This window comes from Coturnix japonica, chromosome 15 (assembly GCF_054131305.1).
Source record: "Coturnix japonica strain WE chromosome 15, WE-NBRP24, whole genome shotgun sequence".
NCBI lineage: Eukaryota > Metazoa > Chordata > Aves > Galliformes > Phasianidae > Coturnix > Coturnix japonica.
Window position 1 is genome coordinate 11,560,657 of NC_140677.1, and position 23,935 is coordinate 11,584,591.

At 34.7% G+C, this 23,935-nt stretch overlaps 1 protein-coding gene across 26 annotated transcripts in view; it reads left to right on the top strand.

Moving 5' to 3' along the window:
• Positions 1 to 23,935, top strand: part of ERC2 (ELKS/RAB6-interacting/CAST family member 2) — a 360,031-nt gene that overhangs the window by 77,774 nt on the left and 258,322 nt on the right. For all 26 annotated transcript variants that reach the window (XM_085516429.1, XM_085516432.1, XM_085516423.1 and 23 more), the window contains 2 exons: positions 3,675 to 3,842; positions 21,528 to 21,695. In XM_085516429.1, coding sequence (XP_085372555.1) covers positions 3,675 to 3,842; positions 21,528 to 21,695 — 336 coding nt within the window. The remainder of the gene's footprint in view (positions 1 to 3,674; positions 3,843 to 21,527; positions 21,696 to 23,935) is intronic.

A 23,935-nucleotide genomic window follows, 5' to 3' on the forward strand; every position in this document is an offset into this window, starting at 1 on the left:
CATGTCTGCATGTCTTCTATTGGCAAATCTCTGCTGTGTGGTATTGTTGCTGTATAAGACTGAATTATTTTAGTGCAATAAAAATTCATTTGTATTTTAACTAATGAGAGGTAAGGATGAGGCTATTCCCAAAGTCCTGCTAAGACAAATGCAATCATTATTTTATACACCATGTTCCCTTTTCCCTTTATTTTGTTTGTTTTAGCGCTGGCTTTTTGGGTTATTTCATGATTTTGTTATGCAGCATTTTGGAACAATTTTATTTGTGCTTTTATATTTGATAGAAGTTTTACAGTAAGGACTGCTGCTCCTTATATTATGTAAAATTGATTTTTTTTTTTGGTATTTTAAAAACTTTAATGACTTTGTTCCTACAGTGTACCCTTCATTTCAAATCACTGTACATAGATAATTGAGTTGATAACAATGAGATAATAAGTATGTAGTGATGGAAAACATTTTCTTGGTAAAAGCCTCACAATTATTTTAAAATACATCAGAAATAAAGCTTTATGTCTAAGTTCTTATTCTGCCTGAACTTTTTACCTCCTTTAATTTCAACCTACTCAGAAGCTTTCTAGGTAAAGTTGAATTCTCTCCAAATACACTTTCTTGTGAGTTCTAATACTACTTTTGTGGTAGTTTTTCTAATTGCCTTAAAACTGTAGTAAATAATACACAATGTTAGTTTTTGTATTGGTTCATTTTTAACCTAGAGGAGGACAATCACCTCCCTTTCCCTGCCATGCAGCTCAGGATACACATGGCCTTCAGGGCTGCAGGTGTAAACTGCTGGCTGAAAAAAGAACCAAGCCTCCAAATAATGCACCAAAAAACCCAAAGCAACCAACCAAAAAATACCCTTTACACCAAAAGCAAGAGCTTGCACACGACAGACTTTAGAAACTACAGATAAATGTTTAGTTTACCTTATGCAGCCACTTCAACTCACTTGCTTTGCTGTTCTTTCACTTAATTTCTTCATTTTAAAACACAGGTATCATTTGACACATAAACCGAGACTCCTACGATATATAAATCAGCATTTTTTCACTTAATGGAATTACTGACTTAAAGATTTAGCCCTTAGTTTTTAAGCTATGCAATATTCAGGGAAAAAGCTCTGATTGCTTTTTTTTGTTTGCTTTCTTTCTCTATATAATGTCACATAAAACTTTTGACATGTAAAACAATAATATAAGAAAAAGGATAACAGTTCTATTGAAAAGCTACTATCTAAAGAATTGACAATTATTAATTGAGAGGGAAAGCAAAGGAACTAGAGTTTCTGCAAAGGAAGTGAAACAATCATATGGGGCAACATGGAAAAAGTGGTGACAGGCAAATTAAATACATGAAATGGGAAGGTCATGATCAGAGTTCTGTGAATGCTGCAGCACGTATACTTTTATTTTCATTGTGGTCTTTATAAAGAACAAAAAATGTTCTCACTTTTTTTTTTTGGGGAGATTTCACTGAATCATGACTGTTCATATTCTATACCACTTATTATAACAAAGTGAAAATGTATTCACATCTGCATGAAAGAAAATGACTTCAGGCCCTGTTTAATTTTTCTTTTTCTTTTTCTTTTTTTTTTACACACTAATAGCTTCTGCAGGACTTTTAGAAGTGAATATAACCAGAAGTAAAAACTTATTTTTGAAAGTATTTTTTTTCTACGGCTTTGATATTTTTGATAATTATTTTTAAAATTGAAGCTTTAGTACATTTTCATCTTAATACGCTGATTAAACATCAGTCAGAGGAATCACTATTTACCATAGATATTTTTTTGTAGAATTATAGCCAATTTTTAAACTTCTGGCTATCTGTGGGTCTTGTAGCCAGAACGAAAGAACAGATTCTGTTTCTGAAACACAAAGAACATACCTGTGATGAAAATCAAGCTTATGGAAAGAGGTTGATTATTTCTCAGAGTGTGGGTTGTGTCCTGGAAAAAAGTGGAAAGATTTTCTAGGAGAGATTAAGTGTTTCTGATGTTCATGTGGGTCTCATATAACGCGCGTGATGTAATTCATGCTGGCTACAGATCTACTTTTTGTTTTAATATATTGTAGAGAGATTTTCCCATTGTTCATTTCATATACATTTTTGTCTCAGTTTCCATGCTTGATTACATGTTCTGGCAAGGGATGGGAGAAGGTGGTTTGCTTTCAAGAGAACTTATTTTATTTTTGTATGCTGCTTTTCTTATTTTGTTATTTCAAGATTGTGATGATGATTGATGACTGTTTTTAGTTCTTACATGGATTCTTGATTTTATACAGTAGCACAGAGTTGGCTGGCCCTAGCCAGGTATGTAGACAGGCTGAGATTTATGGAGAGAAATGCAGTATTTAACCTGTGATCTTTAGAATTATTATAGCTCAGTAGGATCAACCTTAGGATATACATACTTAGTTATGTATATGTATATATATTTCATTATCCTTACCTTTTTGAATATTTAGTCCTTCTAGAGTTCTTGCATCCCAAGTCTGTTGGGATGCAATTGAATTGATAGAATAAAAAACACTGTTATAGCACTTCTATAGTCTTTGGAGAATTGAAACTTGAATTTCAAAGGTGTGTAGGTCTACTTAAAGTCATCAAGAAAACTTTCTAAGTGTAAAGGAAATACAGTTTCCCTGAATTATGCAGATGCACTCAGGATTTTTATTTTAAACAATTCTCATGAGATGATATATCTGAACTCATCTGGTGACCAGTATTATTTCACAGCACTTAAAATAAATAATTTACATATCACCTAATTTGCCATATGTTAACATCACTTTGTGTGTTTTCCAGTGCTTTGTTCAGATTTGTGTATTCTAAATCCACCACACTTTTACATTCTGTGGCCACCCCTCCCACTTAGCGTTATGGAAGGGGAGGAGTGGTCACATTCTGTTACATCTACTGATATCCTTTGGAATTCAGAAGCTCCTTCCTAAGAATGTGTTTCTGCTGTTTCCCCTAGGATACGTTTTTACGTGTAATCTCACAGATGTTTTATTTGGTGGATTTTTTTTTTCCTAACATTTTTCTCAGACTTAAGCTAATCTCTTTGGCTTGGCTTTCCTATTACCTAGAATTCCATAGGAACTGACAGAAAGGAAAAATGGAGGTGGTGACGGTGGGCATTAGCAAGTTTGCAAGAATAATGTTAAATTTCTACTTCTCTTTTTTCCTTTCTTTACTAAGAAGCCTGCTTATTCTCATCAGTCTCCTAAAACCCTTGATTCACTTGAACTAATGATAACTTAAGTCCCAAGAATCACACTGTTGGAAGGAATAGGCTATTGGATTGAATTTATACTTTTATGAAAACTTTTTTTCCTATGAGTGTTTTCTATCCTGCCAGACTTACCTCACACAGGATAAATTCTTTTGAACTTAAGTGAGGTCTGTGGTTAATTTATGGGCCAAATCATCATGTTTAAGCTCTGAGAGTTTCCTTTTTCCAGCAAGAGCTGGACAATCATTCTTAGAGTACTTGAAATTGCACAAGGTTGTGACCATTTAAAGTTTTCATCTTAATACTAATATATAATAGTATATATGTATACAATTATTATATTTTGTTCTTTCTCACTTTCCAGATTTCAAGTGTAACCATGAATTGAAAATAAAGTTAACAATTAAACTGTTTACTTTCCCCATTACAGATTGACCAACTGAAACAAGAACTCTCAAAGAAAGAATCAGAACTTCTTGCCTTACAAACTAAGCTTGAAACCCTTAGCAATCAGAATTCAGATTGCAAGCAACACATTGAAGTGCTTAAAGAGTCACTTACTGCCAAAGAACAGAGAGCTGCCATACTTCAGACAGAGGTACGGTATCTTCTGATCATAAACTGTGATATGAATATTTAGTTAATAATGTGTATTGAGCTGATTATATTTGTTGCAAGTCTATTAAAGACAGTTTTTTTGAAGTATAGTGAAATAATTTTAAGCCCTTGAATTATCAATCTGTTTGATATCTATCTGTATACTAGATATACACCAGATCTTTATGTCTAATTTATTTTAAAAGTATCTGTGAGTGCAGTTTAAGGAACTGTTTGTGCCTAATTCTCTTTGGGTTCAAGATGGAGCTGTGGCCTAATGGCTTGATTGTTGTGATTTCATTTTTTTTCACCTATCAGCTTACTGAATTTTGGTTTTGACTGCTGTGATCTGATGCTTTTCTAATTCTAGTCTGAAGAATTAATGTCCTGATGAATTTTCAAGGGGTCTGTTCAAGGGTACCTGATATTAATTTGTGTTTCTTTCTAATGCAGCGGTCTTTTATTTTAAAAATATGAGTTAGTTCCAGTCCTTAATTTGGGCCAATGCATGAGTTATGTATGTATCTACATAGTCAGATCCTAAAATATGGATAAAGGAGTACAGGGTTGAGATGGTTATTACATTTAATGGAATCCAGTGTTAAAAATGTTGTCCATTCCTTTATTTTTTTTTTTTCCTATTCTTTAAACAAACAAACCATATCCCACAGACTTGTATATTAGTACCTTATTACTACCTCTGGACTGGTTTTTTTTGGAGAGATTCTGTTAAACTACGGGTATCCTGCCAAAATGTGCCAGAGCCCTGAGCATGCATGTGACCTACCATTGAAGGTGGATGTGGAATAAAAATATGATCAGCTGGGCACTTTCTGAGACCTGGGTTTGAAGCTGGGAAAGCTAATGTGTACTATGGTTGTAATATAACATTGATTCCAGACATAGCAGCTTTTGTCTTCTGCAGTGTAGAATTAGGAAGAGATTTTGTCTGCTTAGAGCATGTGAATCTTCTATTTTCACACCTCAGGTCTTGTCTAAAGGGAGGGCATTTGGTTCCAGCAGTGGATGGAAAAGCAGCTGCAGGGAGATGGGGGTGAATGGCAGCCCTCTGGCAGGTGGAAAATATTATGAAAGGAATTTTGTACTGTGCAAGGTATTGTTTGTAGCTCCCAGATGAGTAAAGTTAATAACTTCTTGGCCTGCATTAAACTCCACTCCTTTCTTTCTGCATGTCCAAGTCTTCTTTTTGCAAAATATCTTTTGTTAATTATCACTGCAGAATTTCATGATGTCCTAAAACAAGCTCATAACCTGCCTGTAAGGGCTTCTTTATAGAGGTAAAAGTATCCAATAAAGGTCAGTTCTAATCCGGTGCTGAAGTGTTGGTAGTTGCAGTGTTGACTCCCTGCCTAAACAGGATTACTTTGTAATCACCTTATACTAATTAATTCAGTTCAGTAAATCCTGTATTAAAGTAAATCTTTGATTTGATCTTAGTTACTTTATAACAAGACTTTTATTATTTACCTTAATAATAGTAATCTAAGGCTGTGTTCAGGTTTGGGCTGCAGCAGCTGCATATGATGCAACAGCATAAATGTGAAGTTTCTGTTATCCCTTTTCTCCAGCCTATCACAGACCCTCTACGTGGCAGCATGGTTTCTGATGTATCAGCCACTCCACCCAGTTTTCTGTCATGAGCAAACTTTCTGGGAGCCTGTGTTGCTCCCATTATCCAGATAAGGAAGTTGAGGAAGTTGAACAGTACTGGATCCATTATTGATCCCATGAGTACTGTACTAATTCTACTTCACTTCCTTAATTCAACTTAGTATTCCCCCACTTTGCTCACGTAACCTGCCTAATAGGGTATAACACTTAGAAGTAATCTGTTGGTATTTATTATGTTACTTGGAGTTCAGGTATCCTTGGATGTTCATTAGTTTCACTTTTGTTGTTTCATTTTGTCAGTATTTGTTACGCAGTAACATAAATTAATTTTTGCATTGCTTCAAGTCTGGGATTTTCATGATGTCAACAATATTAAAACTTTTTTGTTCCAAGTATAGTTTAAATTTGAGTTTATAATAACGGTCTGTTTCAGTAGCCAGAAATGGAGTATAAGCAGAGATGTAATGATCTTTTAGTCTCTGCAGAATATCAATAACTGCTGAAAAGCATCACCAGTGTTGTCTGGGTATTCAGTTGGTTGATTTACATATACTTGAGCAGAAGGCATCTTGAATTTTTGATGAATGGAGTTAATCTACTTTGAAAAAAGTAAGTGGAAAAGATTTCAGGTAAAGGTGTTTTGTTACATGCTCAGAGAAAATTAATAAAAGCAATGGTAACTATGTTAAATCTAGATCTAAACATGATGTGCTGTAGTTCAGTGTTTCTATTGTCTTAGTGATGTCAGTGGTTTTTTTTGTTTTTTTTTTTTTTATAGGCTTCTTTGACTTATAAAGCTATTATCTGAAGTTTTTATTGATGGCTGAAACAAAAGTGTATAATCCTGTACAGCAATAACTATCATGGTGGCCAGAGTTGGGAGGTCTGAAAATAGTTTATTGCCAGGAAAAAGTTTGGAGCCAGTTCTTAGAAGGTTCACCACCTCTGCTATATGCATTTCATTTTTGTTCCATTTTAAGGGTATGCATAATAATAGAGCCAAAACATGCAAACTTTTCTTGCCCTGATGTATATAGCCTTTGTTTTGATTCTATGCTTATTAATGATGTGACAACACTGAGGTCAGATAAAAGTGAGCCAAGGTCAGGCTACTCCAGCTACAGAATACTGAAAATGTCACTCCACAGAGAATTGCTAAAAGGAAGGATGTTAGATTAGATTTTCTTTCCCGTTGTGTAGCAGCTCTTTATATTAAATTTAAAATGAAGCTTTTACTGAATAAGAAAGGGGTTAAATAGTGCAGATGATCCATTTTGATTTAAAATAATTTGATTACTGTTACTCGGAAAAGTAAAAGATGGTACAGTTTTATATTATGTTTGTATACTTGTATTTAACTTCTGCTCTTACCATCAGGAAGAAATCTGATGAAAATTGATGCAAATACATTCATTTCAGCTTTTTATCTCAGTGGACAAAAACATTTCAGAATTTCTAAAATTCCTCAGAATGTCTGACAAAAACTACCTTAGCACTTGAGTGTAACATTGCTTTAGGTGACACAGTGGGTGTACTTTGTGTAGGTTAATGAACTGTGAAATCTGAATTTCTCCATGAAGAAATTTTATGTTATAAGCTTAGTCTTGTCAATGAAGAAGGGTATGTAAAGTCTGAGCATACAGCATGCACCATGTGCAATGTACACACTTTCTACAGATCAGTTTACTCACATCTTTTGTATCTCTTAATGTTAATTTTCATATTTTTGTGAAGAAAGTGTAGGGTATAAAGTAATAACAATGTCAGAATTTGCTCATGCTGGTGCAGATACATATATCGGAGTTTTCTTCTTTCTGTTTTTATAATTATTCGTGTATGGACTGCAAATGATCATTCTTTACTAGCTTGTATTCTACTTCTGTCTTTAAGTGAAGTATGTTTCAGGCAGGCAAGATGCACATCAGATACTATTACCAGAATAGAAACAGTCTAAAACAATTCTACAAATACTTCATTTGTGAAAACTGTTTTCATTCTGATGTCCTTCTGCTTTTGTCCTTCAAATTCTTCCTCAGGTCAAACACACACAACAGCTGTTGCTTATCATTTTAAAGACTACTTTCTTTTAGCTGCCCTACACTGTGAGATCAGATACAAGATGGGTATGGGATAGGAAAGACTGAGGAGCTTGTAAATAAAAACAGTTCTGGATTGTGTTCACTGCATGCTTATTTTCCACTTTAAGCTGTTTAAACTCTTGAACCTCCAACAAAATATTTTAAATACTTTCCATTAGTTTAATTACTTCTACACTGTATCATTTAGTCATTTTTCTGAACACCATCAGAGCAACACTGGATTCTGAAATTAATTATAGTATTTATCAACACTATAGCTGTTTTCCTATATATATATAATATATATATATATTATATATATATATATATATATATATATATATATAATACTTAGTTGAAATGAAAAGCAAAATAATTTTTTCCTGTTTTCCAAGTACGCATGTTGTCTGTGGTTGAATTTAAATAGTTTTGAAAAAACATGGGAGAAAGTTATTTCTATTCTAAAACATCAATGTTTTCTCAGTCATAAATCTGAAGGGACAGGGCATGACACACAGAAATGTTTCTCACTGATTGCATTAAATTTGCCTGAAAAATTAGAAGAAAAAAAGAACTGAGGAGAAATTTTCTGTTAGAAAGTGTTAGTAACAGAAACAGAAATTCAGACTTTTTTTCTTGTGGTCTGCGGCTTGCATGAAAATGGGTTTCTACTAGAAAGATTTGCATGGAGGTTTGTTTTTCATCTTTAAATTTAGATATACTGCAAAATAAAGAAAACTTATAGGGCAAAGAAGAAACCTGTGGAGGAAAAAGTGCTTGGATGTAATTGATTTCCAGAATGTAATTCATTGATCTTTTTTTTGTTTTTCAGAACCCTAACACATAACAATAGTCAATAGAGCAATCTTTTATTTGCTCATGCACTACATTGATTTTCAACCTGTACACGTATTTTGCATATTGCTGTACTTCCACTGTTTTTTCTATTTTTGAATGTTTATAACTAAACTTTTATGCTTTATGACTGGCTGACCTTTCAATAGAAGGATTTGCTTCTTTGTTTATTTTGAAATGTTGCCAGAAATTGAAAACAAAAAATTCAGAGGAGTTGAATTTCTTTTATGCCATTTTAGGATTTTATGCATGATTTCACGAAGTTGTGGTAAATACAATAGTATGTATCTAATACAGCTTGTAGGTTTATGTTTGCAACAGACTGGAAACAACTAAGAGCAGTTTTCCTGATCATATACATAATGAAGTATATCCTGCCAAGTGGCAGGCCACAAATACAGACAGATACATGTGTGGTCAACCTGCCCTCCATTTCTAGGAACAGTGTCATTTAAACAAACAGACTACATTTAAGTTAGACAGCAAATCTATTCTAGACTTGATCTAGACTCATACACTGTCTCTGTTGACACATGGTTGTTGCCCAGTCTTGCAGTTGTGTTAATTATGATCCATAGAAAAGATTTGGCCTGTCTTCACTGAAAGGACCAAAGCATTTGTTTTCAAGCGTCTTGCAGCATGACTGGCTGCACTGGCTATCTGGCGGAGAGCTAGCTTGCTATATTGTAATCGTCCATCAGGAATTTTGAAGAGGTCTGTTGCATACCAAGTAAGACGTTAAGCACAACTGGTTCTTTTTCCTTCTAGACAACAAACCATTTCAGGAACAGGAATCTCATTAATTCAGGAAAGAGAAGTACAAATTCTTACGCCCATATATCCTGGGTTACATCAGGAAAAGCATAACCATAGGTCATGGGATTTGGTCCTTCTTTATTCAGCACTAGTGAGACGACTTCAGGAGAACTGTGTCCTGGCTTTCCCCAGGAAAAAGATGTGTTCATACAAATCCAACACAGGGGCATGAAGATGATTAAGAGTTTTAAACACTGATTAAATAAGGAGAGTCTGAGAGAGCTGGATAACTTTGAGAAGGCTCAAGGAGGAGCTTATCAGTATGTATGTTCCTGACAAGGTGGTTTCAAGATGATAGAACCTGGCTCTTCTCAGTGGAGTCTCAATTCTTAGACATATTCAGAGCAACCTGCTGTAGTTTGCTCTGGTTTGAGCAGATGCATAGGACTGTGTGATCTTTAGAGGTCTTTACTACCTAATCTATTCTGTGAGTCCATTAATTATGTCTCTAAATGTAAGTTGAGTAATCTGCAATATTGAGAGGAAGGTCTGGGCAAAACTGTCAACAGAAATAAATCTTCAGCAAGAAGATCTTCATGAGGTTGATATACTTTGAAATCTTACAAATTCATTATTTACTATAATGAATACGAATACTTGAGGAGACACTTTAGAGTGCCTGGCAAATATTTGTTAAATTATCTTTGTCATTTGCTTGTCATTATACAAAGGCACTAAAAAAATGCGACTTATCCAAATTTGTTGAAGCTAGTGGAAGAATTTAGACTGAAGTTTGATGTGATTTTTCAAGTCTGCCTGGACAAAACAGGAAAAAAAAATCTCTGCATACAACATAAATTTCTGCTATTTCTAAATTTAATAAGTATATCTACACCAATTATGAAAATGTGGCCAAATATAACCCACTGGGACATGATAAGGACTTTACATTCTGAGATATTAAATGCTTCTACTGTAGGCTGTCACTGTTGTCACCTGCCTTAATCTCTTCACGAAGGGCTTGGCTATATCATTCTCTGCATCCATCTCCATATACTGTACTGAACTCCACAGCCATCTTGGAGGGAATATAAGTAAAGTCATGGTATAATGTGGAGTTCAGAGGCTCTCTTTCATTATTTTTCATTGTCTGAAGAGAATCAACCGTCACATGTTCGTGGGAGTTGGCCACGAGGCAAACAATCACCATGGAATTCAGATCAATTATCTTGGATTTAACCCATCTAAGAAAAGAGTTCTTGCATGACAGCACTAGGACTAAAATGCAGAAGCAGTGGTTAATGCAAAATTTTAAAACAAAATTTTGATTTAAAATGTCAAATGTGGCAGCTGAGCGGCAACTCAGAATGGCAGCTGTGAAGTGCCATACTGATAAATCAAAATAATAAATTCAAAATGTGTTATGATCCCAGTAATATAATCCAGATTATATGTTAGAGGGTAATTATTGTGCATTTTAAGTGCTAAAAGTTTGCTTTGCCTTTGACCTGATGCATTAAGAATGTACTACTACACGTAGGGTGTTGCTATATTCTAATATAGTCTATTTATGTTGGATTCTATCAATGTAAGTATCTGTTCAAATGAAAATGCAAGTTTAAATCATAGTGAAAAGCTCTGTAAGGTGTATATTCCATTTTCTTTTTCAAGTGACATACAGAACATTAAAGTACTAACATTTAGAGGGGGGAAAAAAACCCAACTGCTTGCTATGGTAGAGCCTTAAAATGAGTGTGAGAGCATTTTTATACAAGTGATGAGAACCTCCTGGACATGATTGACTTAAATTAGCTTGATTGCTTTTTATGAATTGCAGCTGCACTACTTAGCATAAAAATGCAAAACATCCAAAAATCATTTGCCTTGCAGCATAGTAGAAGGATGGTTTTAGTTAGTCCTTAAGATGTTTCAAATGTTTATTCTACACAGATTCTCTGAGAATGGATCCAGAACATATCTAGTTACAGAGAATTAGTACAGATATTGTAAACTTTGAGAAAATTAATTAAGGAAAATATGCTTCTTTATGAATTACATATTTAGGATTTTAGTATTTTTGCTTTTAACTTTATTAGTAAGTTAAACAGTTCAAAGATATTTGTTATAGTGGCATAATCAGGCATATGCTAATAAAAGCTAAAAGACAAACTAGAATTGAGTGATGTGCAGTTTTGTCACTCAACAGTGACGTGGTTGAAAGAAAAATTCTGAAGTTATTAAAAATAGATGTCTTTAAGAGGATAAAATTTTAGACCTGTGTTGTAAATTGCAATTCAGTTTTGAAATGCTAACCACAGAATGGTTGCTATCTATCATTTAAAGGTTGTGTTCAGTATATTGAGCGTTGAGATCTGATGGCCATTTACCATCTGATGGCCTTTTTTTTTAAGGACTGTACCACTTGTAAAGACAGGATTCTGTCTTTATTTTAAAGCATTCTATTCTTCAGTGATATAATGATTTACATAACATGTGACTTCCAGGCTAATTGACTGCTTCTTTGTATTCCCTGGCTGCTTAATGACATCTTGTTCACAGGAAAAAGTTCATATATATACAAAACTTGCATCCTTTTCTGTTACAGATTATAATTGGTAAGTACTGTAGAAAAGCCTTTTTTTAGGTATGCCAAATAATAGTTAATGTTAAAAAATGAGATTACCAGAACTCTACCCTTTTGGACACATGTAAGTGTTTTTTATCATGTATATATACAATATTCAGTAAAGAAAATTTTACTTTTCTTTACCTCTTCTGTTAGGTCTTGCAATCTAGTGCAGTGATGATTGAGGGTAGAGGGTTATATTTCTTCTTGCATCAATAATGGAAGAGTTTAGAAAGTTTCAGTTACAGAGGCACTTAATTGCATCTGTGCAAGCTAATTTGCAGGCTGCAGAGCTTTTACTGAGGGTATAATATATGCAGGAAGGAAAAAGGTTGACTTTCCCATGATATATTTAGTTTTCAGCAATGATGAGCTGAAGCACCTATGCATCAACAGATATGCTTTTCTAATGCAATCTTAAGTTGCACTGATGTTCAATAAATTTGTCATTGGTTGGTCTTATTCTCTAGCTTCTAGCTCTTTACTTTCTTACAAAAGGAGCATTGGAAAATTAAATCCTCTGAAGCAGTGTTTTATATTCCAAATTACATATGCATTTTGCCGTTTAGCTGAACTGTGTGAAATGTTTGTTACTACATGGGATTATTTAGTGAAAGCCGCTAGGTATTATGACAATGATGGTGGGAAATATTAGTTCTTTAAGTATCCTCTTAACTTCTGGGGTTGGAAAAGTCATGGTTACTTTTTTTTGTTTTGTTGCTTCTTGGGATGGTGTTATGTTACTCATAAGCAAGCACTGGTAAATATAATTAAATTAGCACAGGGCAGAGTCCTGTGTAGTCAATTTATGCTAGACTTCACATTAAGATTTTTTTCTTTATCCTGGCATTTTCCTGTTGAAATGTATCTTTAGATTCCCAGTCTTTTGCGTAGACTAGAAAAGGGAGTAGAGTTCCACCCATGTGCAGAATAATCTGTCTGGAAAATAAAGAAAAAGAAAAAAAGATTACTTTCAAAATACTTGATCCAGGAAAAGGAAAACAGATGAGGAATGATACTTCTTTTATTTATTCATTTTCGAAATTTTCTCAAAAGACAAATTTATTAGGCTCCAAGAAATTGTCAACTGTCAGAAACTGGAAAGTGAATTTTCATACTAAGACTTAGTTTCCATGGTTAGTAGATCTTCTCTCATGTACCTCCCACTTCAGAGTTAAATTTTGTATACTCTGTTTTTAGTGGTAATTGTTTGTTTACACGTTCTTACATGAATATACATGCATATGTAATTAATCTATAGACTAAAATGAATATTAAGACAAATTATGCAGTAATTATCTTTTTTAAAAACAATCTTACAGTGATGTATGTAACTTTATCTGATATATTAGCAAAATCTTCTCCACAGTGCCATATATCTTATTATTTAAGGAGTTCAAAGGATTAAAATCCTATCCAAAAGCAGGAATTCTGGTGAAAGTCTGCTTGGAACAAAATAGTAACTCTAATTTTGCAGCTGCATGGTAAGCATAAAATTTAAAATTGGATTGTAAGACTTAAATTCCCAGCTTAGGTAGCAGGCTTAAAGAATAGTAAAAATCTGCTTGTAACTAAAGTGAAAATATTATCCTGAATATTTCCCTTTGAATTTGCTGTAAGGAGAATTAGAGTGGATTCAGATTTTTATTTATTTATTTATTTATTTTGATGCAAGCTTTTCTTGTTCAACAGACAATAGTTTTTGGTGTTAGCTCCTCTTGGACTCTCAGTGTAGTGGTAGTAATCTCTTTGTGTCTGGGTTTTACAATCTGGGTCAGGCAGTGATGGGAGAAGTTGGGAGAACTGCCACACCTATATCAGACCAGCAAGTTCCTGTGGCAGACACGCTTTCATGAAACTATCCAAAGCCACTGCTACTGTTGAGCTGTACTGGGATGGATTTTCCAAAATATGAAGTTGAGTAAAATCAAGCAGTGCTGATGCACAGGAGTGTTAAATATTGCTTTGAGTTTTGTATCAGTCAGAATCCTTCATTTTGAATAATACCATACTACGATAGTCATGGCATTTTTTCTGTTCTATCGGGTTATAAAAGAATGTTGGTTCCTTTGTTGTTCTTTATTGCCAGAATAGAGCTGTTTTTCTTAAATGAGCTACTTAGTGAGATTCTGTTCTTTTTTTTTTTTTTTTTTTTTTGCTTTTTTTTTTTTTGTAGTGATTTTATCCTTTTATCTTTTGAAAACCTCTTTGTGGGAGGGTTTGGCTGGGTACTACCAGCTTTGGAAAATATCTGTACATATGAAGAATATGTCAGACATTGGCAAACTGTATCATCAGTGAAGTTTTTAACCTTGTGAAGTATTTTTATGGGCAAGAAACAGAAATAGTCAAAATGGATCTACTAATTTATGTGTCAACTCTCCAGCATATTACTAGTGAAATGCCAAATATTCCACATCATCTTTTCGTCCATCTAATGTAGTAAAACACTGCATTCTGGATTTGAGGAAAATGTCTTCTTGCCTCCTATATGCAATTATTTCTTACAGCTGTTCTCTTGCTGGAAACAAACTCTGCTCTGCTTCTCACGAACTGAAATTTTGATTATCTCAGCAAATCTCACATATCACAGTATCAAAAATTTCACATTTAAGTAAGTCTTATGCGTCTTAGAGATGTATCAAATCTACATGTATGAGTTAGATGATGGATGCATGCCTTATTGTACATCATCTGTGCAGTGAGTTAATGTTTGAGGTTTGTTATAGCTGTGTTTGTGCAGCAAACCCAGCATGATATTCTGTCCTGCTGTTTATGCACAGGTCACATGCACAATACATTTTATTAGACTTGCACATGTATCCGACTCATATTGCAGGGACTCAAGCAATGACAGGTTTACTCTACTCTCCCTGGGACAGTTCCATTTGCATTGCTGCAGGTCCCAGTCCTAAGGAAAGTACAGAGCTTCAGATTGTACTCGCAGGCTTGGAAGTGGCATTGTGCTCCCTGCTGTTTATCATCCCTCCATCTAGACACACCAATAGACTTACACAGAAATACAGACTAACTGAAATTCTTCACTTGAAATATCCGAGGCCAGTTATGAAAATCAAACAAACATTTTTTTATTGAACAAATTACAGGTGGTTAGAAACAGGTACGCTCTTGAGACAAATGCAGATGTTTCCAGAGAAAAGCCTATGACCTGGGCTCTGAGAGAATATGGGCAGGAGAGATATGAAAGCCAAAATGGCATACTTCTTGAAGAAATCTGTTAAATTTAAAGTAAACAATGTATGTTCAGCTTATTATTTTAACCTTCTTCTCTGTTCTCTGTGTTCTTATGAAGAAATGAAAAATATTGCCCAAGCTGTTTTATGTCACTGTATTTATGAGCTGGCTGTATATTCTGGAAGATAAGCCTGTAGCCAAGCCTGTAGCCAGCTGGACTTAGCGCTGAAGGATTATATGATAAGCAGGCGGGTGACATAAGCAGGTGTTCCAGTCTCAGAGCAAGGTGAATCATAAGTTTCTCCTCTGAGAGACGTGAAATTTGGAAAGGGAGTGAGGTCAAGTGTACAGCTCTCATCCTTGCAAGCTAACATGGACTCCAGTTCAGCTGAAGAGCTGATGGCAGCTTCTTTGACTGTCCTGAGTTATAAACTTCAGTGCTCTTTTCAAAGATCACTATTATTGCTATGTTACCTATTTGCAATAATTGACTTTTACTGTTAAGAAAAAATTAAACTGAGAAAAACAATTGATAGAAAAATTTGGCTTTTATCATATATGAAACTAAGGCATATTTACTGATGCCTTTCTTATTATTATTCAGTACATTTTTCATGAAGCAGTCAGAGTGCATTGGCTCGACTTTAAAAAAAAAAAAAAGCACATTATGGTCTTTTAATTCGCTTTCTATTAAAGTATAATAAAATTTGAATGGTATTGGAGACAAATTTCAAAAGTTGAAAAGCTACTTGAATTGATAGTTTTGTAAATTGGTTTTAAGTATTTTGAATTTATAACTATCATAATGTTGCTAAATAACATTGACTCTGGAATGTCTGACTTCCTTTCACGGTAATTCAAAAATATTATGACAGCTATAGTTTTATAGCAAGCATAAAATCAGTGAGGTAAGTTCAATGAGGTAAGGTTAGCGTTGGAAGTTTTATTAACAAAAACTTTAAGTATTAGCACATGAGTTACAATTCCCATGTGTTTTCCAAAATTTGCTGGAACTGAACTGAATATTAAATTCTGAACTTTGGACTACTTGCTTTAAACCTAATTTTAGAGGTGAGGATAGGCGAAGATTTACTTGAAGAAAAAAACTGTTAAGCAGTTGATTGCATTGAAAAGCCACACACAATCAGAATTCTTTGTGGCATACATTTCTCCGTGAGGATGGGTTTCAAAATGCCAAAGGGAACCACTCTTATCTTGGCTGCACTTTGTTGCAACTAAGAACTTTTTATCAGTTTTTCTGATACTGATTTGTTTTACTGTTTTACTCTTTTAAAGGAATATGTTAATCTGGACTAGTAACAATAAAAAGAGATCTAAAAAAAAACCACACAAAACAACCCATGATTGATTAGTAGGGACTGTGACTGACAGCTGTCAGGAAGGAGGCTAGTAGTTTTTTGGACCACCTGGATACCGTCTTTCAAGGAGGAGGTAAAGGAGGATAAGTGGTGGATGCAACAAGGATATTTCCAGCAAGTAGTTGTTTTGATTGAGAATAGGTATCCTCATCTTGTGTTATAAACCCCTCTATAATGTTGCTCACTGTGTCCCAAACAGCTTGAATGTGCTCAGCTGCTTCATACCCCTCTCCATTTGTCAGCTCTTAAATACCAGAGCTCTGAAAAGATGACAGTCAAATAGGCTCTTTAAAAAATGCAAAGCCTGTTAATTACCAGCTCTACAATAACATAATTTGCAAAGTTAAAATATAAAGTAGAGCAACCACTGTTGCTAGAATAATAGACATGAGAAAGTGAAATGTTATGGTTTCGGTTGGGATAGAGTTAATTTTCTTTATGGAAGTTCATATGATGCAATGCTGTAGATTTTTGATGAAAACAATAGTGATAACAGAGCAGTGTTTTGGTCATTGAAGAAAAGGGCTTTATATATAGACTGCAGTGTGTGCTGGAACAGAAATGGGATTAGCAGACAATACATTGCAGTTTGCATTTTCTGTTACCTCAGGTGTGGTACTGCAATGTAATTACTGCATGACTAGTAGCTTCAGATTTAGTTTAGTTAAAAAAATAATACAACCAAACTTTTGCTTTAAATATATTTGTTTATTCCAGTTCAGTAAATAATTCTAACAGTGAAACAGTAGTGCTTCCTCACATCTTACTTCCTCATAGAACTTTGTAAGACTAGAACCACTTTCATAAATGATGTATATATGGCTTATAAGTTAAACAGTTAACAGTAAGGGACTTCAAGAAAGAGACGTCACTACTGGAGCTGGTCTTGAGTGGCAGGTGATGACATGAAGATTTATAAAGTTTGACTTCAAATTTGGCAATTTTTAGCACTTACGTGAACTTTTCTTAGCATAGCACAATTTTGAAGTTTTTGTATATTTCCAGAGCAAGTGACAGAGTTTATTGTATTAAATAGTTTAAATAAGTAGTTGCTGAGCAAAAACAACTTAGACAAAATTTAAAAGCAATTTACTTGGACAGAAATCTTTGAAATACTTTATGTGCTAGCTATCAGATCTGCTTTTGCTTTATTTTTCTGGAAAATGATGGTATTCTTCAGATTGCCAAGTTTTACTAGTAAATGTACTGCCAAATCTTGGGAAAAATAAGTCAAGGACTCTTAAAATTACATAGTGTTGAGTGAAAAGCCAAAGAGAGGCTTTTTGTATAGCAGAAATCTTTATTCTTTCAAATATAAAAATATATATCTGATGCTATGGAGTGACCTGTATTTAATTTCCTTTCAGGTTGTTTAAAATGCTATAGATATAAAAGAAGGAGTAACAGAAGTGGCAGACATTTCTCCTAGTGTACTGGCATGCTCTATTTAAAATATTCATTGCTTCATTATTTGGGGTAGAAGTTTACCATTTTCAGGGAAAAGATTTCTAATACGGGCATATTCATCTTGGCTGTAAACAAAGCAGTATATTTTGCTTCTAGTCTTCCACAACATGAGGAGCTGACTTAACAAGTTTCTGGTTTTACACCATCTGGAGGTTTGTAATTGACATATGTAATGATGTCATACATACTTAGCACCAAACAGATAGTGTATAGTGAAAGGTTGCACGCAGTTCAGGCTGAAGTAGTTTTATTTTGTGTCATGAGAAATGTAAAAGTCTTGGTTTGTGTTTACTGGAGACAGAAGGAAGAATTTAGGGAAGGAGAGAATGACTGACACAACCAATGTTCTTGTAAATCTTAACATTGCATTCCTGTGTATAGAAAATAAATCTGTACACCTAAGACCACCCACAGGATGAGCTGTCTATTCACTGTCCCAGGCTGGCACTTGCTCAGCGTTCTGCCTCTTTGAAAACTGGCACAGAGCTCCGATTTCAGAATGGCTCATTACTGTATGTGTTAGTTTGGGAGACGATAAACCTGTTCTGTCAAAATATCTAAGCCTTCGTTGTGTTGGTGGTCTCTTTGAGTTAGTTCTGTTGTATCAGTTTCAAGATATCTGACCACTGTTTTTTTTGAGGATGTAAGAAAGTATAGACATAGTTAAGAGATTTTATTTTTTTTTCTTCCCAATATTGGTTTCAGGGCACGAGCTAATTTGATTCCCTGATAAAGTATATTCTGGGAAAGCAGGCTGGAGACAGTACTGTGCTTGCAAGGAGAAAAGGATGGCACATTAAAAACCATGCTGTGAGATGAATAGTCTCCTTTTTTAATCCTACAGGTCTTAATTTGAGCTCTTGCGTGGACTTGGCTTTGATATGTATGATAGTTTTGCTCAAGAGTGGTTAAAAATATTACTGCACAGAGGGGATAAGAGGGAACATCAAATAAGATACAGTCTTAAAAAAAAGAAAAGAAAGGAAAGGTAGTAGGAAAATGTATGGTTTGCAAAAGATTAATTTGAATCACTGAGATCTGGATGGAAATCTGGGAAATGCTTTGTCAACATCCCAGGTCAGTAGCCTCCTCTGAGAGAAAGATTTCTGTTTCAGCAGAAGGGTGGAAATCCTTTAGGAAGGAATTTTCTCCTAATTCTTTGGAACTCAGATTCCAGCTGGAACAGATCAATCAGTGGCTGACCTCATTTGGAAAGGGCTGGGACAGAGGACAGTCTTCCAAAGATGACAGTGCTTTTGCTGTGGCATGGAGGTGACATCACGGGTCGTTACGGAAGTGTCAGAGTTCCTGACTGAGAGTGCAGGGTGCAAGTCTGTGTTTTGTCTCTGCAGGTCAGAATGGGGGAGGTCTCTGTGTCTGGAGCAGAGCACCTTCTTCCCTCCCTCAGGGCTGAATGTGCATATGCTCACTAGGGAATAGAAATAAGTCTTGTTATAATATAAGCTGGTGAAAAGAACTTTCCTCTCGCCCGTCCTTGTGCTCCCAAATTTTGTTGCCTAAAATCTCTGTTTGTAAGTTGAATTTACTGAGCTGTGATGGCAGGATTTGAAACAAATACATTTGTGAAGAGTGAGAACCATCTGCAGAGACTTTAGGATAGGGAATGGCTTTTGAATTAGAAAGTGCTGCTCAGCCAAGTCTGGGTGTAAGCTACTGTTATCCCAGTCCCCAGGGAGCAGTATCAGTACTTTGTTTACCAGTGGTTCTAATCACTTCCAACTCCCTTTAAAGTCAAGTACAAAGCCTCTGCTTTAGTGGCAGTTGGCAAAAGGGACTTGCAATGCCTGAATGAAGAAAACCCCTCCTAGGGCTTCTGCTGCAGGTCATGATGAGCCGCTCAGCTGTAGCTGAAAGGTACAGCAGAGATTTTTGTGATTTGACATAAGGGATTGCTTAATGACATGCACCAAATAAGTGATTAAGTATAAAAATGAGTAAGTGTGGTAATGAGTTTCAGCTGAAGACTTTCGTGTTTATTAAAAAGGATCTGAAAGTTAGCTGCTACTATTCTTTATTTAAAGTTAAAAAGTCACATTTGTATCTAATATTGCCCACTGCTAACAAACTGAAAGACCCTATTACTACAATACTGTAAAAAAAAAAAAATGTTAAAAATATACTAAATCCAGAAGAACATAAATCTTTCTTTTCCAGTATATAGAGAAGCAATGAGCCATTTTAAGAGCAGGAAGAACATGCATTTTGAGATCCAATAGATCATCTAAATTAGTCCCAAGCCAAGTTTTAAAATGGCATTGCAAAGACTTCTGGTCACAATAACTTCAGAATTACAAAACTAAGAATATAAATATAAATAAATCAGGCTTATGTTGACTATTTTGTACTTTAATAACATTCTGATTAAGTAGAAAAAAAATGATGCTTTATGTATACAACCCTTACTGACTATTCCGACTGTACAGCCTGAAGATGCAAAACTAACATTGAAGTTCTTTCAGTTTCTTCCACCTAACCTTTTGCTGTGAATAAACTTTGTAAATGTGTAGGTAATGTAAACTTTAAACCCTAATTCTTTACTTTCTGACATCTGTGTGTTTGAAATTTGGATTAGTGAATCTAAAATTTTGCACTCGCCTGACTTCTGCAGCTCTCTACTAGATGGAGAATTATTCTAGACTGCCACATCATATATTTTCAGTCCAAACCTTGTCTCCTCAATGGTGTGCCTAGCAGCCAAAACAAGCCAGTATGGATCCACTTAATGTGAACACCTCCTGGTTTCAGAGCTGTAGAGGAAAACAGTATCAGAAAAATGGCCTCTTTTCAAGGAGACCTGTCTTAACAGTAACAAATGATTGCAGTGTTTTTATCTGAGTTCTCTACCTTGCGTGAAATGATAACTTTGTGCTAAAAGCTTGTAAACCTTGCAGATGTTCTCCATTCTGATGCTGCCTCTCTGTGTATTCTGTGTGGCATAGTGGCTTTGTATCTCTAGGTGGAGCAGAAGTGCAAATGTAGAAGCAGGTCTATAATGGTATTTTTAGTACCTGCTCTCATGGACTGGAAGTTTCAGTATTTTAACTGATGTTCTGGAAAATTGAAATACTTCACTAAGAATAAGCTCTCTCATTCTGGTAATGCTGACTTGAGTTCGGGAGTTAGAGAGGCTGCATAAGGAATGAAAAGTGGACACTATGAAGGCCTTTTATTATGTTACTTCCTTTTAGGAAAATCCTCGAAATGCCCTTTGTTTTATCTGATAGGGAATTGTGCTTACTATAGAAAAGTACAGGAAGGCCCATTTGTTAAGAGATGAGATTTACATTGCAGAAAAGCTAAGAGCTGTTTGTGACTGTAATATAAGTTGCCTGTTTCATGGCTTTAAAGGGCAAGTACAGAATATGAAATTTTCAGTGAATTATTTAATAAATTGTGATGATTTCTTTTGAATCTTTTGTATCTGAGTTTTAGTCTTCGAGTTTGAAATTTTCTGCTTTTTTTTTTTGTATTCACACTTTCTTGCTGAAACTCCTTTCTCCTAAAATTGCATTTTAGTGTGTCATACCTGTAGAATTTCTTTGGTCCAAGGTAAAGTTAGAAAATCTACACTAAATAAAAGAAATGTTTCCTTGGTGAAACAAAAAGCAAATTAAAAAAATAAAAATATAGTGTTCATCCTTACTAAAACCCAAATCTATTTGATTTATTTACTGTAGGTTGATGCCTTGCGATTACGATTGGAAGAAAAAGAAACATTTCTCAATAAAAAAACAAAACAACTTCAAGACCTCACAGAAGAGAAAGGAACCCTGGCTGGAGAGATTCGGGACATGAAAGACATGTTGGAAGTAAAAGAAAGGAAAATTAACGTCCTTCAAAAAAAGGTAGGATCACTGATGAAGTGGTATACTGTAAAACTCTTGAGGCACCTATAAAGGAAATACATTTCTTAAGCCATTTTACTTTTAAATTATTACAAAAATGGCAAAGAGTAAGTTGGTAGTAGTTGAGTAGCTCTGTAACATGTGTTATCTTCCATGAAGTTATTTCTGTGGTATTATATTTTAATTACATTACATATTTTTATGTGATGCAGTTTGGAAAAATTCTAGCAGTTAAATGAAGTGCTAAAAATCCTGACAAATCTCACTCCTTGCCATTGGGATTTCTTTTATACCTGCTAACACTGAATACTGGTCTTTCAAAGTAGCGCAAACAAGGTGAAATGTGTGAGACTTGTAATAGATTAGTACACTTCTTTTTTTATTTTTTCCCTGTAAACACACTTTGGTAAAGAGAGTAAAGGAAGTAGGGAAAGAACCCAAATTAAGTCAGTTATCTGCTCTTCCTATGCAGGATGGGCTACAGATATTCAGAATGCAGGATGTCTTCTAACAGCCTTATTATTCTTATTGCTAGTTTTTCACAGATTTAGCTCAATTGCATGTTGGATTTAGTTGTTAAAGTTTCTACTTTGTGATGTAGCTATGGGGTTGAACTGTCTTGGGAATGTAGCTCTGGATTCTACATACAGTTGTAGAGTGCTTACTTACCGTATCCTTTTCCTTACATACACAAAAATGTTTATGTTAGAGAGTATCCACTGTGTGTGTTTGCTTCACTTCAGTGTATATAGATGCACTTGAGAGCAGAAATGAAGACAATGTTTGTGGGATTAAATACAAATACTTCATTCTGGATTACTTGTTCCTCTTCAGTTTCTCCAGTTATTGCTCATTTTCTGATCTAGCCAGTTCTTCCTTTATTGTTTTCACTTGAAATGATGATGGCCAAATGTTTGGTTCTTGAATATTTAGAAATTAATGTGCCTTCATAAAGCATCTGTGCGTGCTGAGGTCAGTGAGGGTAAAGCGCTGTACACCACCTCGGATTACATGCATGGTGAAACAGTTAAGCCCTCTAGTGGATTGTCCTTCCTTTACATATATACCTTCCACTAGGACATTGCACCATTCATTATTCTCATAAAACCACTTTTGAAAATGGAAGGAATGTCTTCTGGTTAAGTCCCCCAGGAGCATTATATTATGTAGGGAATATAATAACACTTGTCTCCATTTATTTATTTATTTGCTGGGACACATTTTATTTATGTAATTTACTTTTGGCATGAGGACAGGTGAGTAACCTGTTGTTTTGTTGCCTTTGTTTGTTGACACAGTATAGATAGCTACATCTTTCTTTGCTCAGCTTAAGTGTTACATCTAGCTTACAGTATTTTCCTGGTTGTGTTTGTGTAGTTGAAGAAGGAATATTGTGCATACAGTACTTAAAATTTCAGTCAGTAATAACCTGAAATGACTGGGAGGAATATGTAGAAGTGTCTAACTCTATATTCTTTCTCTTATATACATTACTATTATCTACTATGTTGAAAAATACAAAGGATTCCGAAGCAAAACAAAGAAAGCTTATTTTCAAAGATAGAATTTTCTTTGTTTTTAGATAGCTGTTTTACTTTGAGGATAAGATGCCTCCTCATGAAGGCTCCCTACTAAAAAATGTGAAGGAAATAAAGATTTTGGTAACAAACCAGTCATGGTGAGTCCTACAGGATGGCATAGGAACACATAGAAGGCATTTTTAATTTTTTTTTTTCCATAATCATTTAATGGGATACACAATGAGCTAATGATGCATTGTCCTTCCATTTGTTGATTTTGGTGTATTTTTAAAGCAAATTGAATAAAACACCATACTATTTAGTAAAATTTGTAGGCCTGAAGGAGGCCAAACACTGGAACTGCAAGCATTCAGAGGATTTGGATCAAGGTAGATTGGCATGGAGTAATAATAAACTTATGTCAATGTCAGGGGTGCAATATTACTTAATATTTCTTTCTTTTAGAATCTTTGGCACCACTGTTTCATTTTAGTGCCAGTAAAGTTGGGTATGTTGTTTTAATAGCCCTGTTTAACCTGGCAAAGCTAGTCTTACACCTCATATCTGTCAGTTTAGCATGCAGAGGGGCAGACCTCAGGATTCTTTATATATTTCTTACCAGAATGTGCAAAGTTCTATGAATATGTCTGATGTGTAGATTGAGGGGCAGAAGTGCTGAACTATATGACAATTGTTTTATATCCATTTTTCTCCCAAATT